The 19277-nt window shown below is 43.8% G+C and overlaps 1 protein-coding gene across 1 annotated transcript in view; it reads right to left on the minus strand.

The window, feature by feature from the left end:
- Positions 1-2056: 2056 nt before the first annotated feature.
- Positions 2057-19277, minus strand: part of HDAC2 (histone deacetylase 2) — an 81241-nt gene continuing 64020 nt past the window's right edge. The window contains exons 9-14 of the mRNA XM_040428895.1: positions 15046-15186; positions 13711-13819; positions 13273-13403; positions 11396-11551; positions 5150-5207; positions 2057-2363 (exon numbers count right to left, since the gene is read on the minus strand). Coding sequence (XP_040284829.1) covers positions 2333-2363; positions 5150-5207; positions 11396-11551; positions 13273-13403; positions 13711-13819; positions 15046-15186 — 626 coding nt within the window. The 3' untranslated portion in view covers positions 2057-2332. The remainder of the gene's footprint in view (positions 2364-5149; positions 5208-11395; positions 11552-13272; positions 13404-13710; positions 13820-15045; positions 15187-19277) is intronic.

The following is a 19277-nucleotide window of genomic DNA, read 5'->3' on the forward strand; positions in this document are numbered from 1 at the left end:
GTCCCATTTGACCACGGCATCTGAAAGGGAAAATGTGTCATGGGTGTCTGCGATTTAAAATTGCAGAAACCCAGCGGCTATGGCACCCGCTGCATGTGCGAGCGGGCGCCATGTTTAGAGACTGGACCTCCGCCGTACATGTACGGTGGAGGTCCTCAAGGGGTTAAAGAGCCTCCACACCGGTTGCTGTTTACACAAGGCAATGTTTGGGAACAAGCGTCCTTATGAACACTAGTCTGCCCATGTAAAAGGGTCTCTACACCCATTACAAAGTTTAGAGGTTTTTATTTGGAGCTTGCCACTCAAGTGAGATGGCGGAGTAGTCTGATGGCTTCATAAAACACAGATGGAACTAGGCTGTTTAAATGTGGGCCTCCGATTTCAGAAACATCCCTCCCCCATGTGACAGGTAGGGTTGTCACGATACCAACATTTTGATTCGATTTATATACCTTAAAAAAGTATTGCGAAACTCGATACCATTCGAAAAAAAAAAAAAAAAGCTGCTTGCATTCCGCATTCCGCATTTTATGGAATGTCCGGCCCATAAATCGAACAGACCTATTTTTTTGGGGGGGGAAAGGTGACCAAAAAAAAAAAATGCTGAATCGCGCGGTTTTAAATTTTTTTCTGTTACGCCGTTCACTGCATAGATATTTTTGATATTTTAATAGTTTGGACTTTTCAGATGTGGCGATATGTAATATATTTATTTATTGTTTATATATTTTATATGTAAAATTGGGAAAGGGTGTGATTTATACTTAATATTTTGTGTGTTTTTTTTTTTTACTTTTCATTTAATAACTATTTCCCCCCTTAGGGGGCTAGAACCTGGGATCTTTTAATCTCTTGTCCTATTCACCCTAATAGAGCTCTATTAGGGTGAATAGGACTTTACACTCTCCCTGCTGCCCTATGCTCTGTGCACATAGCAGCAGGGAGCTTACCATGGCAACCAGGGCTTCAGTCTCCTGGCTGCCATGGTAACTGATCGGAGCCCCACTGCTGGGGCTCCGATCAGAACTGCCACTGTACCACCAATAAAGAGGGTGGAGGGGACCCTGTGGCCACTGCCACCAATTACTTTAATACTAGGGTGGGGGGTTGCGGGGTGGAGGGCGCACTGCGCCACCAATGATAACTAACCTTTAATACAGATACAGGAGACGGGTGCCGGCGGCAGAATCACATAGCCGGCACCCGACCTCTGTATCTGTATTAAAGGTTAATTATCATTGGTGGCAGAGTGGCCACAGTCCCTTCCCTCCTCAGCCCCTCTCTCTCCTCATTGGTAGCAGCAACAGCGGCACAGGGGTGAGGGAGGGACTGCTTCCTTCTCCCCTGTGCTGCTGAAGGATTGGTAAAAGGCAAATCCCAAATCGATACCAGTACAAAAGTATTGATTGGGTATCGATATTTCGATACCCGGTGCAACCCTAGTGCCAGGCCCCTCACAGGTAATATACTTACCCAGCTCCCCGTGCCGCACACCGATGCGAACATCCGGTGTCGGAGGGGGAGCAGCCAATAGCAGACAGGGACATGGATGAGGCTTGTCCCCGCTTGCCATTGGGGCGACCAGAAGCGGCGCAGGTAGCTGGGTAAGTATATTACCTGTGAGGGGTCTGGCACATGGGGGGGCCGTTTCTGAAATCAGATACCCCTTTAATAGGAAGCTATTTGTAATCTATGGTGACCTGTTATAATTTTCTCACAATTACATGAGAATTGAGTATAAGAATCCAAGAATGAGTGTTGCTTTAAACCTATGACATCTTAAACCTATCCAATCATAACACTGCAGATGTCAACATATTAGATGTATAGATGTTTTCCTTAATCTTCCCTAATATGCCTTCTAAGACATTCTTCAAAAATCGGAGTTCAAGAATATGTCATACCGCAACATAGTGAAAAACCTCTAGGAGTGAGCTTAGATCCCAAGCTCAGTAATACCATTTATGTGGGGTCGCAAACATAAAAACATGCTTATGGGGTCAGCACAATGAGACTTCCAAGAAGTTAATAAAAGAGGGGAAAAAGCCACAGTTAATAAAGGCAAAAAAGGCATTTTAATAGATCAGTTAAAGACATGAAACATAACACATTCATCTTAAATACTATTACATAAAGCATGGCAGAGATAAGAAATGTTGCTCCATAATTAGAAAACTCAATACGACCTGCCAGAAAAACGATACCGTTTTACAATAAATACGGTCCATGCCAAGTGCTAAAGGGGTAGAATCAGAAGTCTCTTGTAAGAAGGTGGGGGGATGAGGCATACTCTACTTCCATCTTCAGACGGTATTCAAAAGTCCTGCTTATCTCAAGGATTACTCTGCTGTTCTGACTTGACACTGGTGGAAGAAAGGAGCTATTAAAAAGAGTTACTAATAAGGGACCCATCAAAGTGTGTGTAATTTATATATAAATTACACACACACTACCGTACATACTGTATTTTCTGCTTCATAAGATGCAAATTTCCCCACAAAAATAGCGTCTTATGGAGCGAATACATAGAAACATAGAATGTGTCGGCAGATAAGAACCATTTGGCCCATCCAGTCTGCCCAATATACTCAATACTATGGATAGCCCCTGGCCCTATCTTATATGAAGGATGGCCTTACGCCTATCCCATGCATGCTTAAACTCCTCCACTGTATTTGCAGCTACCACTTCTGCAGGAAGGCTATTCCATGCATCCACTACTCTCTCAGTAAAGTATTACTTCCTGATATTACTTTTAAACCTTTGCCCCTCTAATTTAAAACTATGTCCTCTTGTAGCAGTTTTTCTTCTTTTAAATATTCTCTCCTCTCATACTAGCGAGTGCTTCCATTATGCTCAATAGTACACAGTAGGGTTGTACCGGGTATCGAACTTTCGATACCCAATCAGTATTTTTGCACCCAGATCGATATGATACCGGGATTTGCTGTTAGCCCCTATCTTTTAGATAACATGACGTGCACTGCCCTCGGCGCACACCACGTTCTCATCGGCTGACACAGTGGAGAAGGTTCCTCCCTCCCCACTGACACGGCTACCTCTGCCACCAATGAAAAGATTAAAGGGATTCTGTCAACCAGGTTTAGCCTATAGAGCTGCTGACATGTGCTGCTAGATCGCCACTAGCACGTCCACAATATACATTTCCCATAGCTTCCCATGCTTTTATTCAATAAAAAAAAACTATTTTATATAAATCCAAGGGGCTGTTAACAATGTTTCAGGAGCCCAATCAGGCCCACTGTGAAGGACCCCAGCACCACCCGCATACTCTGAATCTCCTCCTTGCTCCCCTTATGTCACATATTTGAAGCGCCGTAATCTCGCGCATGCGCAGTTCGTTCCCTGAGGCTGATGCCAGCACGGGGAAGAAAAACTATGTCAGCACAGACATGCTGCGTACTCACGCATGCGCGAGATTACGGCGCTCTAACTGTGTGACATCGGGGGAGCAAGGAGGAAATTTGGAGGATGCGGGCTCCTTCGCAGTGGGCGTGGCTGGGCTCCTGAAACGTTGGTAACAGCCCCTTGGGCTCCTTACGAGCCCCATTTGCATAGGTATAAAAAACAATTTTTTGGACTGAATAAAAGCACTCAGATCTATGGGGAATGTATATTGTGGACGTGCTAGTGGCAATCTAGCAGTGCATGTCCTCGGCTCTATAGGCTAAACCTAGCTGACAGAATCCCTTTAAGGAGAGGGGGCTGTGAAGCTGACGCTGGCCACCAATGAGTATAATACTGTGGGGGTCCTGTGAATAATTATATTCATTGGTGGTGCAGTGGCCAACAGTCCCTCCCTCCTCCTCAGTATTATATTCATTGGTGGTGCAGTGGCCACAGACCCCCACCCTCCTGAGTATTCATTGGTGGCAGCTTCCGAACAGAGCCCCAGCCGTGGAATCGCAGTTACCATGGCAGCCAGGACGCTACTGCTGCTATGTACCCAAAGCACAGAGCAGCAGGGATAGTGTAAAGTCTTATTCACCCTACTCTATTATGGTGAATAGGACACCGGATTAAAAGATCCCAGGTTCTACCCCCTTAAGGCCTCTTGCACACAAACGTTTTTTTTTTTCTGTTTCTGTTTCATTTTTTGCGTTCCGTATACGGAGCCATTCATTTCAATGGATCCGCAAAAAAAACAGAAGGTACTCCATATGCCTTCCGTTTCCGTTCAAAGATAGAACATGTCCTATTATTGTCTGCATAATGGACAAGGATAGTACTGTTCTATCAGGGGCCAGCTGTTCTGGAAAAAACGGAATGCACATGGACGTCATCTGTATTTTTTGCGGACTGCAAAATACTGAAAAAGCCATACGGTCGTGTGCAAGAGGCCTAAGGGGGCTAATAGTTATTTAAAAACAAAAACAAACCTTTAAAAAAAACACCAAAATATTACGTTTCAATAACTCCCTTTCTCAATTTTATATATAAAATTATATAAACAATAAAAAAAATAAACATTATGTATCGCCACGTACAAAAAAGTCCAAAGTATTAAAATATAAAAAAATCTCCTATGCTGTGAATGCCGTAACAGATAAAAAAATAATTTAAAAAATAAAAACACCCAATTCTGCATTTTTTTTGTCACCTTGTGAGTCCTGTCCTATTCCCCCCAAAAATAGGATAGGACTGTTGTATTATGGGCTGGACGTTTCATAAAATGCAGAATGCACACAGCTTTTTTGGCGTTTTATTTTTCTTTTGTGTGGTATTGAGTATTGCAATACTTTTATAGTATCGAAATAGAATAATAATTTTGGTATGGTGACAACCCTAGTACACAGGAGATGCGGAGAGCAGTGAACACAGCCCTTCTAGTGCTGGCTGTTCTTAACGCTCCCTGGTCTTCTCCGGGTGCCGCTCTGCACAGCGTCAGGATGTAGTGTGTGCTCTATGACCTGATGCTGTGTGATATCAGGTCACAGTGCAGCAAAGCACCCAGAGAAGACCAAGGACTGCAGAGAAGCGGCATAGTCCGGAGCTGGAGAGGTAAGTTCATTTACTTATTTTATGTCTGAAGGGAATTTAATCTGAGGTCTCATAAGGAATGGAAGTCTGATGTCTTATAATTTTTTATTTTAATTTATTTACAAAAAAAAAAAAAAAAAAAAGTTACCCTTTGGTGTCCATTTTCTCCACAACATTGTCCTTTGATTTATCTTCTTCCTTCACATCTGTTAATAGATGACATAAAATTTAAGTGGTGACTACAGAAAAAAATAAAAAAATGAAAGAAAAATAAACTATGCATTCCCAAAGATTGAATGCAGGAACTTTTGTCTGTAATGGCCTTCTCACAAAGCTGGATGACATCTACACCTCAATCAGGGCATATGGACATCATGTGGGGGTCTCTTGCTTGGGAACTCTTCTATCAGCCAGAATCCAGCATGCAGGTAAGATGTCGGCTGACGCGGCTTCCCCTGGCCATAATAGCTGATTGCCCAGGGTTGGAAAAGCCGGGTAATGGCAATCAACCATATTCAGTTAAAGAGGACCTTTCATCTGTTTTACTTATAGGAGCTAAATACCTGTACTTGCGGGGTACCCCCGCTGATGCTGCCACCCGTTTCTTTTTTTAAACATCGCTCCTACGCCCCGCTGCGCCCTCCTGAAGTTTTCACGCTCAGTATCCTAATACCAAGCATCGGTACAGGGAGGAGGAGATGCCAGGGTTTCTCAATAGGGGTCTACTTCTCCCTGGCTGTGCTGTGATCCAATCACATCAGGGAGGAGCGATGCTTAAAAAAACTAAAAACGAGTGGCAGCATCAGCGGGGAAGGGCTCCTATTAGTAAAACAGATGAAAGGTCCTCTTTAAGGGGTTGTCCTTTGCCATGAGACACCAGTAAGGCAGTTAAAGGGGTTCTGCAGTTTTTTTAAACTGATGATCTATCCTCTGGATAGAACATCAGCATCTGATCGGTGGAGGTCAGACACCCAGGACGCCCGCCAATCAGCTGTTTGAGAAGGCAGCGGCGCTGGCAGTAGTGCCGTGGCCTTTTTACTGTATACCGCAGGCCCAGTGACGTCACGACTAGTGTCAATGGCCTGGGCGCCACTTCTGCTACAGCCTTACCAGCCTCCAAACATATCACTCATCGTGTCATTCTGTCCCTACAGTGCGTTACTGCCGTCTTAAAACAAACTCAGGCTCTTCTCCCCCATCTGTTTCATCAGCAATCTGGTGTCTTCAGGGGTTTGGGCAAACCCCTCCTGTCCTAATGGGGTGGAGCTACAAAGTAGCCAGCACTAAATAGAACAAATAGCAGGAACTGAACAATGCTGAAAATGTGGCGCAATCTGCAGGCAGCGTGTTATAGAGCAGGAGGAGCTGAGCAGGTTATAGTTTTATGGGAAAAGATTTAGCAAAGCATTTTTCACAAAAGGGGTTGTGCAGTCATACTGATCTATCTACAGAATAGGTCATCACTATCCGATTAGTGGGGGTCTGACTTCCAGCACCTCTACTTCCTCTTCAAAATTACACTGCATTTCGTCTCAGTGGCGCAGTGTAATTACAAGTGCATGGAACAAACACCTTTAATTACACTGCACTGCCGAGACAACCTGCGCGGTGATCTTGAAGAGGCAGTAGAGCTCCTCTTCAAACAGCTGGTCGGCAGAGGTGCTGGGAGTCAGACCAATCAGATAGTGATGACCTATTCTAAGGATAGGTCATCAATATGTACCGACTGCACAACCCCTTTAAAGAGGACCCGTCACCACAAAATGAAATGCAATCTGAAAACAGCATGTTATAGAGCAGGAGAAGCAGAGCAGATTGATATATAGTTTTGTGGGAAAAGAGGGAAACTTGTAATTTATACATTTATATCTTTGCTTTTTCTAACAGCTATCGGTACAAGCGGGAGGTGCTATCAGGGACTGACAGCTATCTCTTATGCATGCAATGCTGTCAGTCACTGATAACCCCTCCCTCGTGTACCGATACCTGTTCACAGGAGGCGTACAATGCAAGTATATAAATTACAGGTTTTATTGAAACTTTTCCTACAAAAATAGATAATAATCTGCTCAGCTTCTCCTGCTCTATAACATGGTGCTGTCAGATTGCACTGCATTTTGTGGAGACAGGTTCTCTTTAACACTCTTTTTGAGTTCAATTGTACAAAGGGGAGGTGTTATCAGTGATTAATAGCATTCTCTGTGTTAGTGTATACACATAGATAGCGGTCAGTCACTGATATTTATACACAGGGGAGGTGTTATCAGTGATTAATAGCATTCTCTGTGTAAGTGTGTATACACATACATAGATGTCAGTCACTGATATTTATACACAGGGGAGGTGTTATCAGTGACTGACAGCATTCTCTGTGTAAGTGTGTATACATAGCTGTCAGTCACTGATATTTATACACAGGGGAGGTGTTTTCAGTGATTAATAGCATTCTCTGTGTAAGTATGTATACATAGATAGCTGTCAGTCACTGATATTTATACACAGGGGAAGTGTTATCAGTGATTAATAGCATTCTCTGTGTAAGTGTGTATACATAGATAGCTGTCAGTCACTGATATTTATACACAGGGGAGGTGTTATCAGTGATTAATAGCATTCTCTGTGTTAGTGTATACACATATATAGATGTCAGTCACTGATATTTATACACAGGGGAGGTGTTATCAGTGATTAATAGCATTCTCTGTGTTAGTGTATACACATAGATAGCTGTCAGTCACTGATATTTATACACAGGGGAGGTGTTATCAGTGATTGATAGCATTCTCTGTGTTAGTGTATACACATAGATAGCTGTCAGTCACTGATATTTATACACAGGGGAGGTGTTATCAGTGATTGATAGTATTCTCTGTGTAAGTATGTATACATAGATAGCGGTCAGTCACTGATATTTATACACAGGGGAGGTGTTATCAGTGATTAATAGCATTCTCTGTGTTAGTGTATACACATAGATAGCTGTCAGTCACTGATATTTATACACGGGGGAGGTGTTATCAGTTCTTAACATCAGCCTGAGGGTTTGGCCACTGTTGTCAGTTGCATATCATTGTGATGCACCTTTCGCAGTGATTTATGTATTTTTATATTTGCATCCACACATTATCCCATCTTGTGTAGGATGCCATTGTGGTGCATGTGGTCCGCTGCCGACATCCTCCATTGTATGCATTTTTGCTGGGGATTGCCATTACCACGGATCACATGCAGAGAAATTGCTCCCCCGGTTACAAACAAGCCACAGTGTTTGGGGTTTTTGAGCATTTCCTGCCATTTAGGCCACTTTATTTCAGTTATTTTTCTTGATATGTTTAGAATGTGCCATTGCGTACTGCTGGTAGCATTCTGTTGCACCTGGTAGCCTGTGTCACATGGCCTGTTATAGGTGGGGCTTACAGCCTTATCATCTCTCCCGCTACATGAGTGATTTCACTATGGAGGTATGTGGGAGCTTGGCTGTAAGTTGCATCTTAGCACCTATCAGACCGTGTTCACACACCGTAGGTAGTCTAGTGGTAGGAACCCATGCCACGCTGAGATACCTTGACGGTGGTGCAAAAGGGCTCCGATGTGTTCCTGACAGGAATACATTGGCTAAAGTCTCAGTTCTTAAAGGGGTTGTACGAGTTATGAAAAAAAAAAATATATAGCACTGAAAATCTGATGGTCAGCAATATATAACTGAGCTAAGCAAGTTTTATGCAAAACAATAACTATTTCCTAATTTCCCTGGTTCTTTTCTGGCCCTTTGTTTACATGCAATAAAAACCATCTCTGCCCCTCCCCCTGCTCTGCTAAAGGAGTGGCTACAAGAGCTGCCACGAGTGACATGTCTGCCTGCTGGGAGAATCAGCAGCATGTTGTATGTGTAGGACTACAAGTCCCAGCTGTATAATGATACTGCTAAGGGAGTGGCTACAAGAGCTGCCCTGAGTGACATGTCTGCCTGCTGGGAGAATCAGCAGCATGTTGTATGTGTAGGACTACAAGTCCCAGCTGTATAATGACACTGCTAAGGGAGTGGATACAAGAGCTGCCCTGAGTGCTGGGAGACTCAGCAGTATGTTGTATGTGTAGGACTACAAGTCCCAGCTGTATAATGACACTGCTAAGGGAGTGGCTACAAGAGCTGCCCTGAGTGACATGTCTGCCTGCTGGGAGAATCAACAGCAACTTGTAAGTGTAGAACTACAAGTCCCACCTGTATAATGACACTGCTAATTCACACAGGATCTTCCCCCTACCTTCTTGTGCAATGCTCTCTCTAGTTTGTCAGCTCCTGTGCCCAGAATGGTCACTGCCTGCAGCTACCCAGTCTGTGCAGCTGAAGGGGTTAAGAATCCTAGGAGAGAGCAGACAGCCCGGCAGTGCAGGGGGCGTGGCCAGCACAGTGACGTCTCGTTTACAGATCTCTCAGGCTTGTGCACGAACATTATCAGAGCAGGGAGAGAAGCTGACATCACAGGTCATGTGACCCTCAGTCAAATCTGATAAACCAGGCACTGCAGATAAAGTGAGTTAATTGTAAAGTTGTTATATTTGCCTAGTTAGGAACATAGAAAGAACAAAAAAATAACTCGGAAAACCCCTTTAACATCAGCTTGAGGGATTAGCCAGTGTTGTCAGTTGCATATCATTGTGGTGCACCTTTCAGTGATTTATGTATACATAGATAATTAACAGTCACTGATAGTTGTACATGGGGTGGTCTTAAGTTCATAAAAATCAAAGCTTTAAATGAAAAAATGTGGGGGATTCAGTCAGCACAACCCTGTATGCAGGTGCACATCGCTATGGCGAAATACACATACAAACGTAAAAACATAAATGCAATCGCACTCTGAAACCAGCACTCTGCCCTGCCTATATGCTGGTTTTTGAATGAGGCATTGGTGTACATTTTGGCCAAAGCGTAATAAGCCACTCACCACGTCAAGGTCGCCTCTACGAGTGGTCCCTAACACTAGTTCCTACCTGTTTATGGGCCATGATAGCCACACAAAGTACAGGGAGCGCAGGTACAGCATGCACGCCAGGCACACTCTGCTTTTAACCCCGTCCCCATTTTTTCTTTGTAGTATATATTGGAGGCGTGGCGATCTCCATGCAGTCATGCACACCTGACCAGTTAGTCTGCCCTGGAGGCTGATTTTAAAGTCAGTATAAAACGGAGTCTACTTTTATAGCGCCAACCAGTAGCCATTTGGCTCCAGAAGTATATAGTGGGCTCAGCATGCATGTTGGTACTTGCATCCCTGGATCAGATGAAAGCTGGCACGGCACCGGACGGGGTTAAAAGAAGAGTGTGCCTGGCGTGCATGCTGTACCTGCGCTCCCTGGACTTTGTGTGGCTTTCATGGCCCATAAAAAGATAGGAACTAGTGTTGGGGACCACTCATAGAGGCGACCTTGACGTGGTGAGTGGCTTATTACGCTTTGGCCAAAATGTACACCAATGCCTCATTCAACATCCAGCATAGAGGCAGGGCAGAGTGCTGGTTGCAGAGTGCGATTGCATTTATGTTTTTACGTTTAAATGAAAAAAAAAAAAATACAAGTTTTACTAAATCTTTTCCCACTAAATATTTATGAATCAATCTGCTCATCTCCTCCTGCTGACTGCAGGTTGCACTGTATTCGGTGGTGATAGGCTGACTAAGTTTGCAATTTGACAGGTCACTTTAGACTACAAAATACACCAAGACTTCCATATACACATTTATTTATTTTTTAAGGGAACACTCCTGGTAAAACTGATCTATTATGGCGTGCCTAGTGAAAGATCTGGTGTATGTCCTGGATATTCTTTCCTTAGTGCTCTTTATATCCCTGTGTCACGCACTCTCACTAGGCATAACACAGTGGTCCAGAATTACTAATGTGAGTGCACCAACAATTTGTCTGGTTTATTTCTACAACTTTTTCCAATTTGCTTGAAAAGGGGTGCAGCTTCATGGAAAAGGAGTGTGGCTTAAAATGTTTTGCTCCAAAATGATATCGCATTTCTGGCTTAAATTCTGTCTGAAACTAAGCTAATCAATAGCAGTTACAGAAATAGACAAACTTGTTTATCCCTGCACCATATTTATCACCCAGCCTGAGATAAATCCGGTGCAGGTCTAAGGCAGCCGGTAAGTTTATGCCATCTGCAGGCGGAGTAAATCTGCTCTGTTCTGCTTTTTGCCTGGAATATTCCTGCAATAAAGGTTTCATCACAAATATGTGCACAATTAGTTTTGTAAAAATATTGCTAGTTAACTGAAGATTTAGTTTAAAAAAAAAAAAAACACAAATAAATGACTGAAAATACTATTAAATAAAAGTTTCAAATAGGTTGTAGAAGCAATCTAGATATTGCAATGGTATAGGTTACCGGATTTCTTGTCATCCGTTTCCTTTTTGTCTTCTTCGAGCCTTGCTTTTTTGTTTCCCTTTTTGTGATCAGCTACATTACGTCTCCCTCCTTCACCTTCATCCTCAGAATCTGAAAACTCTTCCTCACATGCTATCCGCTTGTCAGATGCCCGTACTAGAAAACCGGAAAGAAAAAAATATGTCAAGATCAGAGAATGACTGGGAGAAAAGAACCTGCAGCAAACAAAAGATCTTGAACAGGATCGTCCAAAGACGTTCACTGCCAGTCGAGTATTTTATTCTAAAACTTCACTTCCTATTAATCAGCATTCCTATGGAAATACTGTAGAAGTCCCTACTACCTGACATATACAGTACACATCAAAAGTTTGGACACACCTTCTCATTCAAAGAGTTTTCTTTATTTTCATGACTATGAAGGCATCAAAACTATGAATTAACACATGTGGAATTATATACATAACAAACAAGTGTGAAACAACTGAAAATATGTCATATTATAGGTTCTTCAAAGTAGCCACCTTTTGCTTTGATTACTGCTTTGCACACTCTTGGCATTCTCTTGATGAGTTTCAAGAGGTAGTCCCCTGAAATGGTTTTCACTTCACAGGTGTGCCCTGTCAGGTTTAATAAGTGGGATTTATTGCCTTATAAATGGGGTTGGGACCATCAGTTGCGTTGAGGAGAAGTCAGGTGGATACACAGCTGATAGTCCTACTCAATAGACTGTTAGAATTTGTATTATGGCAAGAAAAAAGCAGCTAAGTAAAGAAAAATTAGTGGCCATCATTACTTTAAGAAATGAAGGTCAGTCAGTCAGCCGAAAAATTGGGAAAACTTTGAAAGTAAGGGCTATTTGACCATGAAGGAGAGTGATGGGGTGCTGCACCAGATGACCTGGCCTCCACAGTCACCGGACCTGAACCCAATCGAGATGGTTTGGGGTGAGCTGGACGGCAGAGTGAAGGCAAAAGGGCCAACAAGTGCTAAGCATCTCTGGGAACTCCTTCAAGACTGTTGGAAGACCATTTCAGGGGACTACCTCTTGAAGCTCATCAAGAGAATGCCAAGAGTGTGCAAAGCAGTAATCAAAGCAAAAGGTGGCTACTTTGAAGAACCTAGAATATGACATATTTTCAGTTGTTTCACACTTGTTTGTTAGGTATATAATTCCACATGTGTTTATTCATAGTTTTGATGCCTTCATAGTCATGAAAATAAAGAAAACTCTTTGAATGAGAAGGTGTGTCCAAACTTTTGGTCTGTACTGTACCTCTAGGCATATATCCTCTCCTTTGTTTAATACAAGTTGATCCTTCGTAAAATTATCTCAGTGTTTTTAAATGAGAGAGTGAGGGAGCATTCACACAACTGTATGTAGTTTGCAGACTGCAAAATACGGAAGGCATCTGTGTGACTTCCGTGTTGCATCCGTTTTTTTATGGGCCCACTGTATCAATGCTTATTGTTGCAAATTGGAATAGAAAGAATAGGACATGTTCTATTTTTTGTGGGAATGCAGAACGGACACGGTGGGCTATTCGCTTTTTTTTGCAGCCCCATTGAAATGAAGGAGTCCACATCCAATCCACAAAAAATGCGGATCGGATGCAGACCAAAAATACAGTCATGTGAATGGGACCTAAATGAGAGATATAAGCAACCCTATGGCATACAGTTACATGTGTCACGACTATACATTGCATAAAAAACTGGGGTAAAATGGAGCTGAATATTAATGGGGTCAAGGAACCAGGACATGAACAGTGTCCTGGTGCTCCTTCTTAGCTGGGAGATAAAAACCGCTAAAGTGAGCTCCAGGACTTGCACGGTCACAAACTGAATCTTTCATAGTCCACCTTTAAATTGACTTACTTGAGATACGCTTATCAGGGTCTTCACCTTCCTCGTCACCGCTGTCTTCTTGAATGGCATCCTCTGGTATAGCCTGCATCTGGACACCAGGAGCATGTGGCAGCATACGCAGGTTCTCAAATAGACGCTGCCTAAATAAAGTGAAAAGGAAAATTACGGTTTTCAGGATGTAACAAATGTCATAAATCGATGTTACAAGGACAAGTAATGTGCATCACGCGATGATCCACCTTTTTGCCATAAACTTTCTGGAGCAGTACAGTTTATCCATCCTTTGGAACAGATCTATAGATTTCTACAGTGGGATTTGGTAGAGAATTATGATATAAGACCGTATGGGTGACAAGTTTTTCAGCTCAGGACATTACAGACACACATACAACAGTGTTATAGGATCCGTCTAATGTAGGCCTGGCAATACAATATTAATCTTCTTACTTTATTTTCTCCATGTACTCAGGGGTGTTTTGATTGGTCATATTAGAAGGACTAATATGTAGCTTAAAGTCTGGACCAAAATATTCAAAGTAGTCGTTGTACGGCAGCTCTGGGAAGACAAAAGAAAACATAAGTGAAGACGACCTCCAACATAACAGTACCACACTACAAGGCAGCTCAACCGTTAATTGAAATTCCCATCTCAAACATAAACTTTTCTACAAGGCTAAAGAAAAAAAAATGGATTGCCCTCCTCATGATGCCTCCAAATTTAGGCTACTTTCACACTAGCGTTTCTATTTTCCGGTATTGAGATCCATCATGGGGTCTCAATACCGGAAACAAACGCTTCAGTTTTGTCCCCATTCATTGTCAATAGGGACAAAACTTAACTGAACAGAACGGAATTCCCCAAAATGCATTGCATTCAGTTTGGTCGCGTTCCCATACCGGAGAGCAAATCGCAGCAAGCTGTGTTTTTTTTTCCCCGTCATGGGATGCGGTGCAAGACGGATCCATCCCCATTGACTTGCATTGTGGGTCATGACGGATCCATCTTAACTCTGACAATAGAAAGCAGATCAGTCCTCCACTGACTTTCAATGGTGTTCATGACGGACCCGTCTTGGCTATGTTAAAGATAATACAAACGGATCCGTTCATAACGGATGCAGACGGTTGTATTATCTGTAATGGAAGCGTTTTTGCTGAACCCTGCCGGATCCAGTAAAAACGCTAGTGTGAAAGTAGCCTTACCCCAGCATATGATTAAAGGGCAGTTGCAGAGAGAGCTAAATGTCTAGAGGTTACAGCAACACCCTCATTGCTCCTAGAGACTCATTTGCATATATTAAACATCATATTTCTCAGCAATACGGGCACATATGAACATGGGACCAACACAGATGTCTTCAGCTGCCAAGTGCACATGTAACAGGTCAGCCAGTTTCATAGGTACAAAACTGCTGACAGATGCCCTTTAAAGACCCCAAAGGGGCCCTCTCCTACTTCCCTTAGCAGTTGGCATCCAAGGAGGAATTGAAGATTCAGAACCATCACCTCATTATTCCAATCCCCTATCAGATATGTATGGCATATCCTTTAAATACTGCATAAAATACCCCTTTAATATATAGGAATTTAGGACTTTAACGGCAATAAGGGTGCAGTGCAGTTTTGGAAGCCAAATGCAGTAGTGGATCATAAAAGCAGAGAAAGCATAAAGGACAGAGACAACTTCTTTTCTTTGAATTCTCTCCTGGTTTTGGTTTCCAAAACGGCATCAGGAAACCCGACTGTGTGGCTGCACCCCAATAATTCATTCCATTGGCTTACCATTGGGGATTTCACAATCCAGAGCAACAGCAGTCTCATATGTCCAACAGCGTGCAACATTGCGGATAGTGTACCCACCGCCGCCAAGCATCAAGAGAGGCAAATTGAAAGTCTTTACAACTTCAACGCATTTTGCATGACCTGTGGAAATAAATGTCCTGCATCACTAAGAATATTTACTATTTACTTATAAATATTCTACTAGGATATATGGAAGTCATAGAGGTCTCACCCCGACAGACCCTGCTGTCCATGCATTACCTATCTAGCCATTCATGTGAATAGCTGGCATCTAATGCTACATTTGGGCGATTACCTACACAGATGGTAAATAGTATGTTTGGTTAACTGTTATAGCCATTTATTTTTACCTTACACCCCCCCTAGTACGCTTCCTTCCTGTATATGTAGTGTAGCAGGGTGTTTGCACTTCATGGCAGCTGAAACGAATGTGAGTCAATTGACAGGAGAACCGTAATATATTATTAGAGTCCTCAGCCCCTCACACTCCGACAAAGGACATGCATACCGACCCTTGTATGCGGAGTGCTACTTTTCTGCCCGATTTAGACAGTACTATAACAGAGCTCTGAATAATTTGCCTATATATAAGAAATCTTCCTATAATGCACCAGTTTTGGTGAAACAAGCCCGTTAATGGGGCAGGCAATGCAAGGTGTGAGCTTTCCATAAACCAAAGGCACATGCACACGACCGTATGTATTTTGCGGTTCGCAAAACACGGATCCGTAAAAAATACGGGTGACGTCCGTGTGCATTCTGTATTTTGCGGAACAGAGCAGCTGGCCCCCAATAGAACAGTCCTATCCTCGTCCGTAATGCGGACAATAATAGGACATGTTCTTTTTTTTTTGCGGAAAGGACATATGGAAACACAAAGCACACGGAGTAACTTTTTTTTTTTTTGAAGACCCATTGAAATGAATGGTTCCGCATGTGGTTCGCAGAAAAAAACAAAACGGAATGGACACGGAAAGAAAATACGGTCGTGTGCATGTGTATTCAATCCCATTTCGGAAGAGTGTCTGGTGGCCGTTTGGCCCGAAACCTCTGTCGATCACTAGAAAACACATGTGCTAACTTCTTGCAAGCGCTTCAGATTTTGTGAAATTTGGCAGGTCACTTTATTAATCAGGAGGCCTGAGAGGAAGTTATAGAAACTTTCCAGACCGTTCTCATGATCGTGGTGGTCCAAACAGTCATTTATCACCCTTATCTTTGGGTAGAGTATGTTTTTCCTGGGCCAAGACCTTTCTGAAACTTAGAAAACACTGAATCAGTTTCTCTTATTTTATAAGACTATTATGTATAACTGTAGAAACCTTGCTTTGTCTCTAAATACAGCAATGGAGATAAAATAAGGAAAGAATGCATACTCTCCTATTTCATCCTCCAGCTCCGCCACTCAAATCCTTCACCGGGGTTTGTTTGGCTGCAAAGATGACGTGCCCGTATACGTCACATGACTGCTACAGCCAATCACATGTTCCATTGTGAAATAAAAATAAATAAAAGACCATGGGTATAGCTGCTGCCACTAGGCGGCTAGCTCCTCCTCTCAGCTATACCCCTCCTGCAGACACTGAACTAATCAGTTTTAGCTTAGTGTCCATAGGAGGCAGAAATGTTTTCCTGCAGGTCTGCCAAAGATTTTTTCCTTTCTTATTTTTCTGATCGGACTACAGGCGGCCTCCAACCACTTGTTTTCCCCACACTTGAAAAGGATGGGGGAAGGGGGGGGACGACGACCAGTGGGTCCCTTAAGCCCGCTGCTCGTTCCCCACCTCTAGAAGACAAGGAAGAACAGTGGATCTCAAATCCTCTGTTACCCACCAGCTACAGTGTCAACTTGCTGCTACTTCTGGAAGTCCCCCCTGTTACTAGTGTAGCCTCCCTCCCCAAGGGGCAGCACACTGAGGAAGGTGACACTGCTGGAATCGGGGTGGGCAGAAACCGTCTAGGTAAGTATTACCTACCTTTCCCTGCTGGCCCCCGCCACCATCCCCTCCCAGGGGTTAACCTTCCTTCCTCCCCTCCTCCCTGTACTGGGTTAACCTTCTGCTGGGTCCCCTTCTCCTGTGTTCTCTAAAGTGAACACAGTAAAATGTTTTTTTTTTTTGTCAAAACCTTGGCCTCTCACCGGCCCCCTCACCTTCCTCCAGGCCCGGCAGTACTCCAGCGCTCACAGGCCTCCTTGGGCGGCCGCTGCTTTCTCTCACTGCTGGGAGTCGGTACGCCCATTCCTGGCTTCCTCTGTTCAGGGGGAGGGGGGAAAAGCAAGATCCCCCGACACCTCCGCTCCCTCCATGCGCTGCTCTCCCAGCTGGAAGTGCTTTAGGTCAGCCCCACCTGTACACAAGGCCCCTCTCTGCGGCCTACTATGCCACGTTCTCCCAGAGTGTTTGGGGGGCGGGGACTGTATCCTCAGAATGAGAAACTTTCGCGCCCATACCTTTGGCCCACTGAGCTCCACCCCCAACCTACTTAACCCCTTCCTTGCCTCAGTGCTTCGGCGTCTGGTGGAAAAAATAATTACCTATCGCTCTTAAAAAGGGTTGATAGGATTGGGGCTGCATGTAATTCACACAGCTATTATTAACCCTTGGAGCTCCGCTCCTATTTTGGGCTTCCCATAGCCCTATAGCAGTGTGTGACCAGCTTGTTATCTTAGTGCCTCTCTACAGCTACAGCGGAGCCAGTGGCGCAATGGATAGGCCGCGTGCTCGCCCTACCGCTAGCTACTTACGACTAGAATACTGTACGTCCTTGTAGCATTACCCTCTTCCATAGGCGGAGTACTTGTACTATCACTGGATACTGTACAGCCTGTAGCATTACCCCCTTCCATAGGTGGAGTACTTGCACTATCACTGGATACTGTACAGCCTGTTCCATTACCCTCCTTTCACAGGCAGAGTACTTACACTACCACGGTATACTATACAGCCTGTAGCATTACCCTCCTTCCATAGGCAGAGTAATTGCACTTTCACTGGATACTGTACAGCCTGTAGCATTAACCCTTTCCATAGGTGGAGTACTTGCACTATCACTGGATACTGTACAGCCTGTAGCATTAACCCTTTCCATAGGTGGAGTACTTGCACTATCACTGGATACTGTACAGCCTGTTGCATTGCCCGCCTTCCTTAGGCGAAGTAATTCCACTTCCACTGGATATTGTACAGCTTGTAGTATTACCCTCCTTTCTTAGATGGAATACTTGCACTACCACTGGATATTATACAGCCTGTAGCATTACTCTCCTTTCTTAGGCGGAGTATTTGCACTACCACCGTTTCCTATTCATTCTGTATAATTGCGCTTTATTCATAGGCAGGGTATTTGCATATGGGACCCTATACATCCGGTAGCAAGGCCTCTTTCCGTAGGCGGAGTATTTGCTTCACCACTGGATACTGTGCAGCCTGTCACATTACTCTCCTTTTATAGGCGGAGTACTAGCAATACCACTGGATACTGTACCATTACCCTCCTTCCATAGGCGGAGTACTGTCACTACCACTGGATCATATATTCCCGGTAGCATTGCCCTCCTTCCATACTGGGTGTATTTACACTTCCACTGGGTACTGTGCATTCTGTGACATTATCCATTCCATGGAGTAATTGCGCTACCACTGGATCCTGTACAGACTGTAGCATTACTTTCCTTTCTTAGGCGCAGTAATTGCACTTCCACCGGAGACCAGATGTCCTGTCGTATTACCCCTTCCGCAGGCGGAGTAATTGCACTAATCCTGGTTATCTTCTGTCAGGTTGGATTTGCACCTTCTATAGGTGGACTAGTTGCACCACAATCGCATACTGTAGATCCTGTTGCATTACCCTCCTTCTATTGACGGAGTAGTTGCACAACCAGTAGTGCCTGCCCTACCATTGGACCCTGTACATCTGTTGGGTTTCCCTCTGTCAGCGGAGTAACTCTACTACCACTGTAAACTGTTTATCCTGTTACATTATCTGTCTTTCTTAGGTGGAGATGGGTACCAAACCTGCATAATGTAAGATCCTGTAGCATTACCCTCCTTCCATCGGCGGGGTAGTTCCACAACCAGTAGTACTTGTTCTACCAGTGGATACTATACATCTTGTCGGGCTCCCCTCTTTCCATAGGCAGAGTATTCCCACTACCTCTGGAATCTTCCGCCCTATCGCATTTTCCCCCTGTCGCATTTCATCCTGTTCCA

The sequence above is a fragment of the Bufo bufo genome, chromosome 4 (genome assembly GCF_905171765.1).
Source record: "Bufo bufo chromosome 4, aBufBuf1.1, whole genome shotgun sequence".
NCBI classification, from domain to species: Eukaryota; Metazoa; Chordata; class Amphibia; order Anura; family Bufonidae; genus Bufo; species Bufo bufo.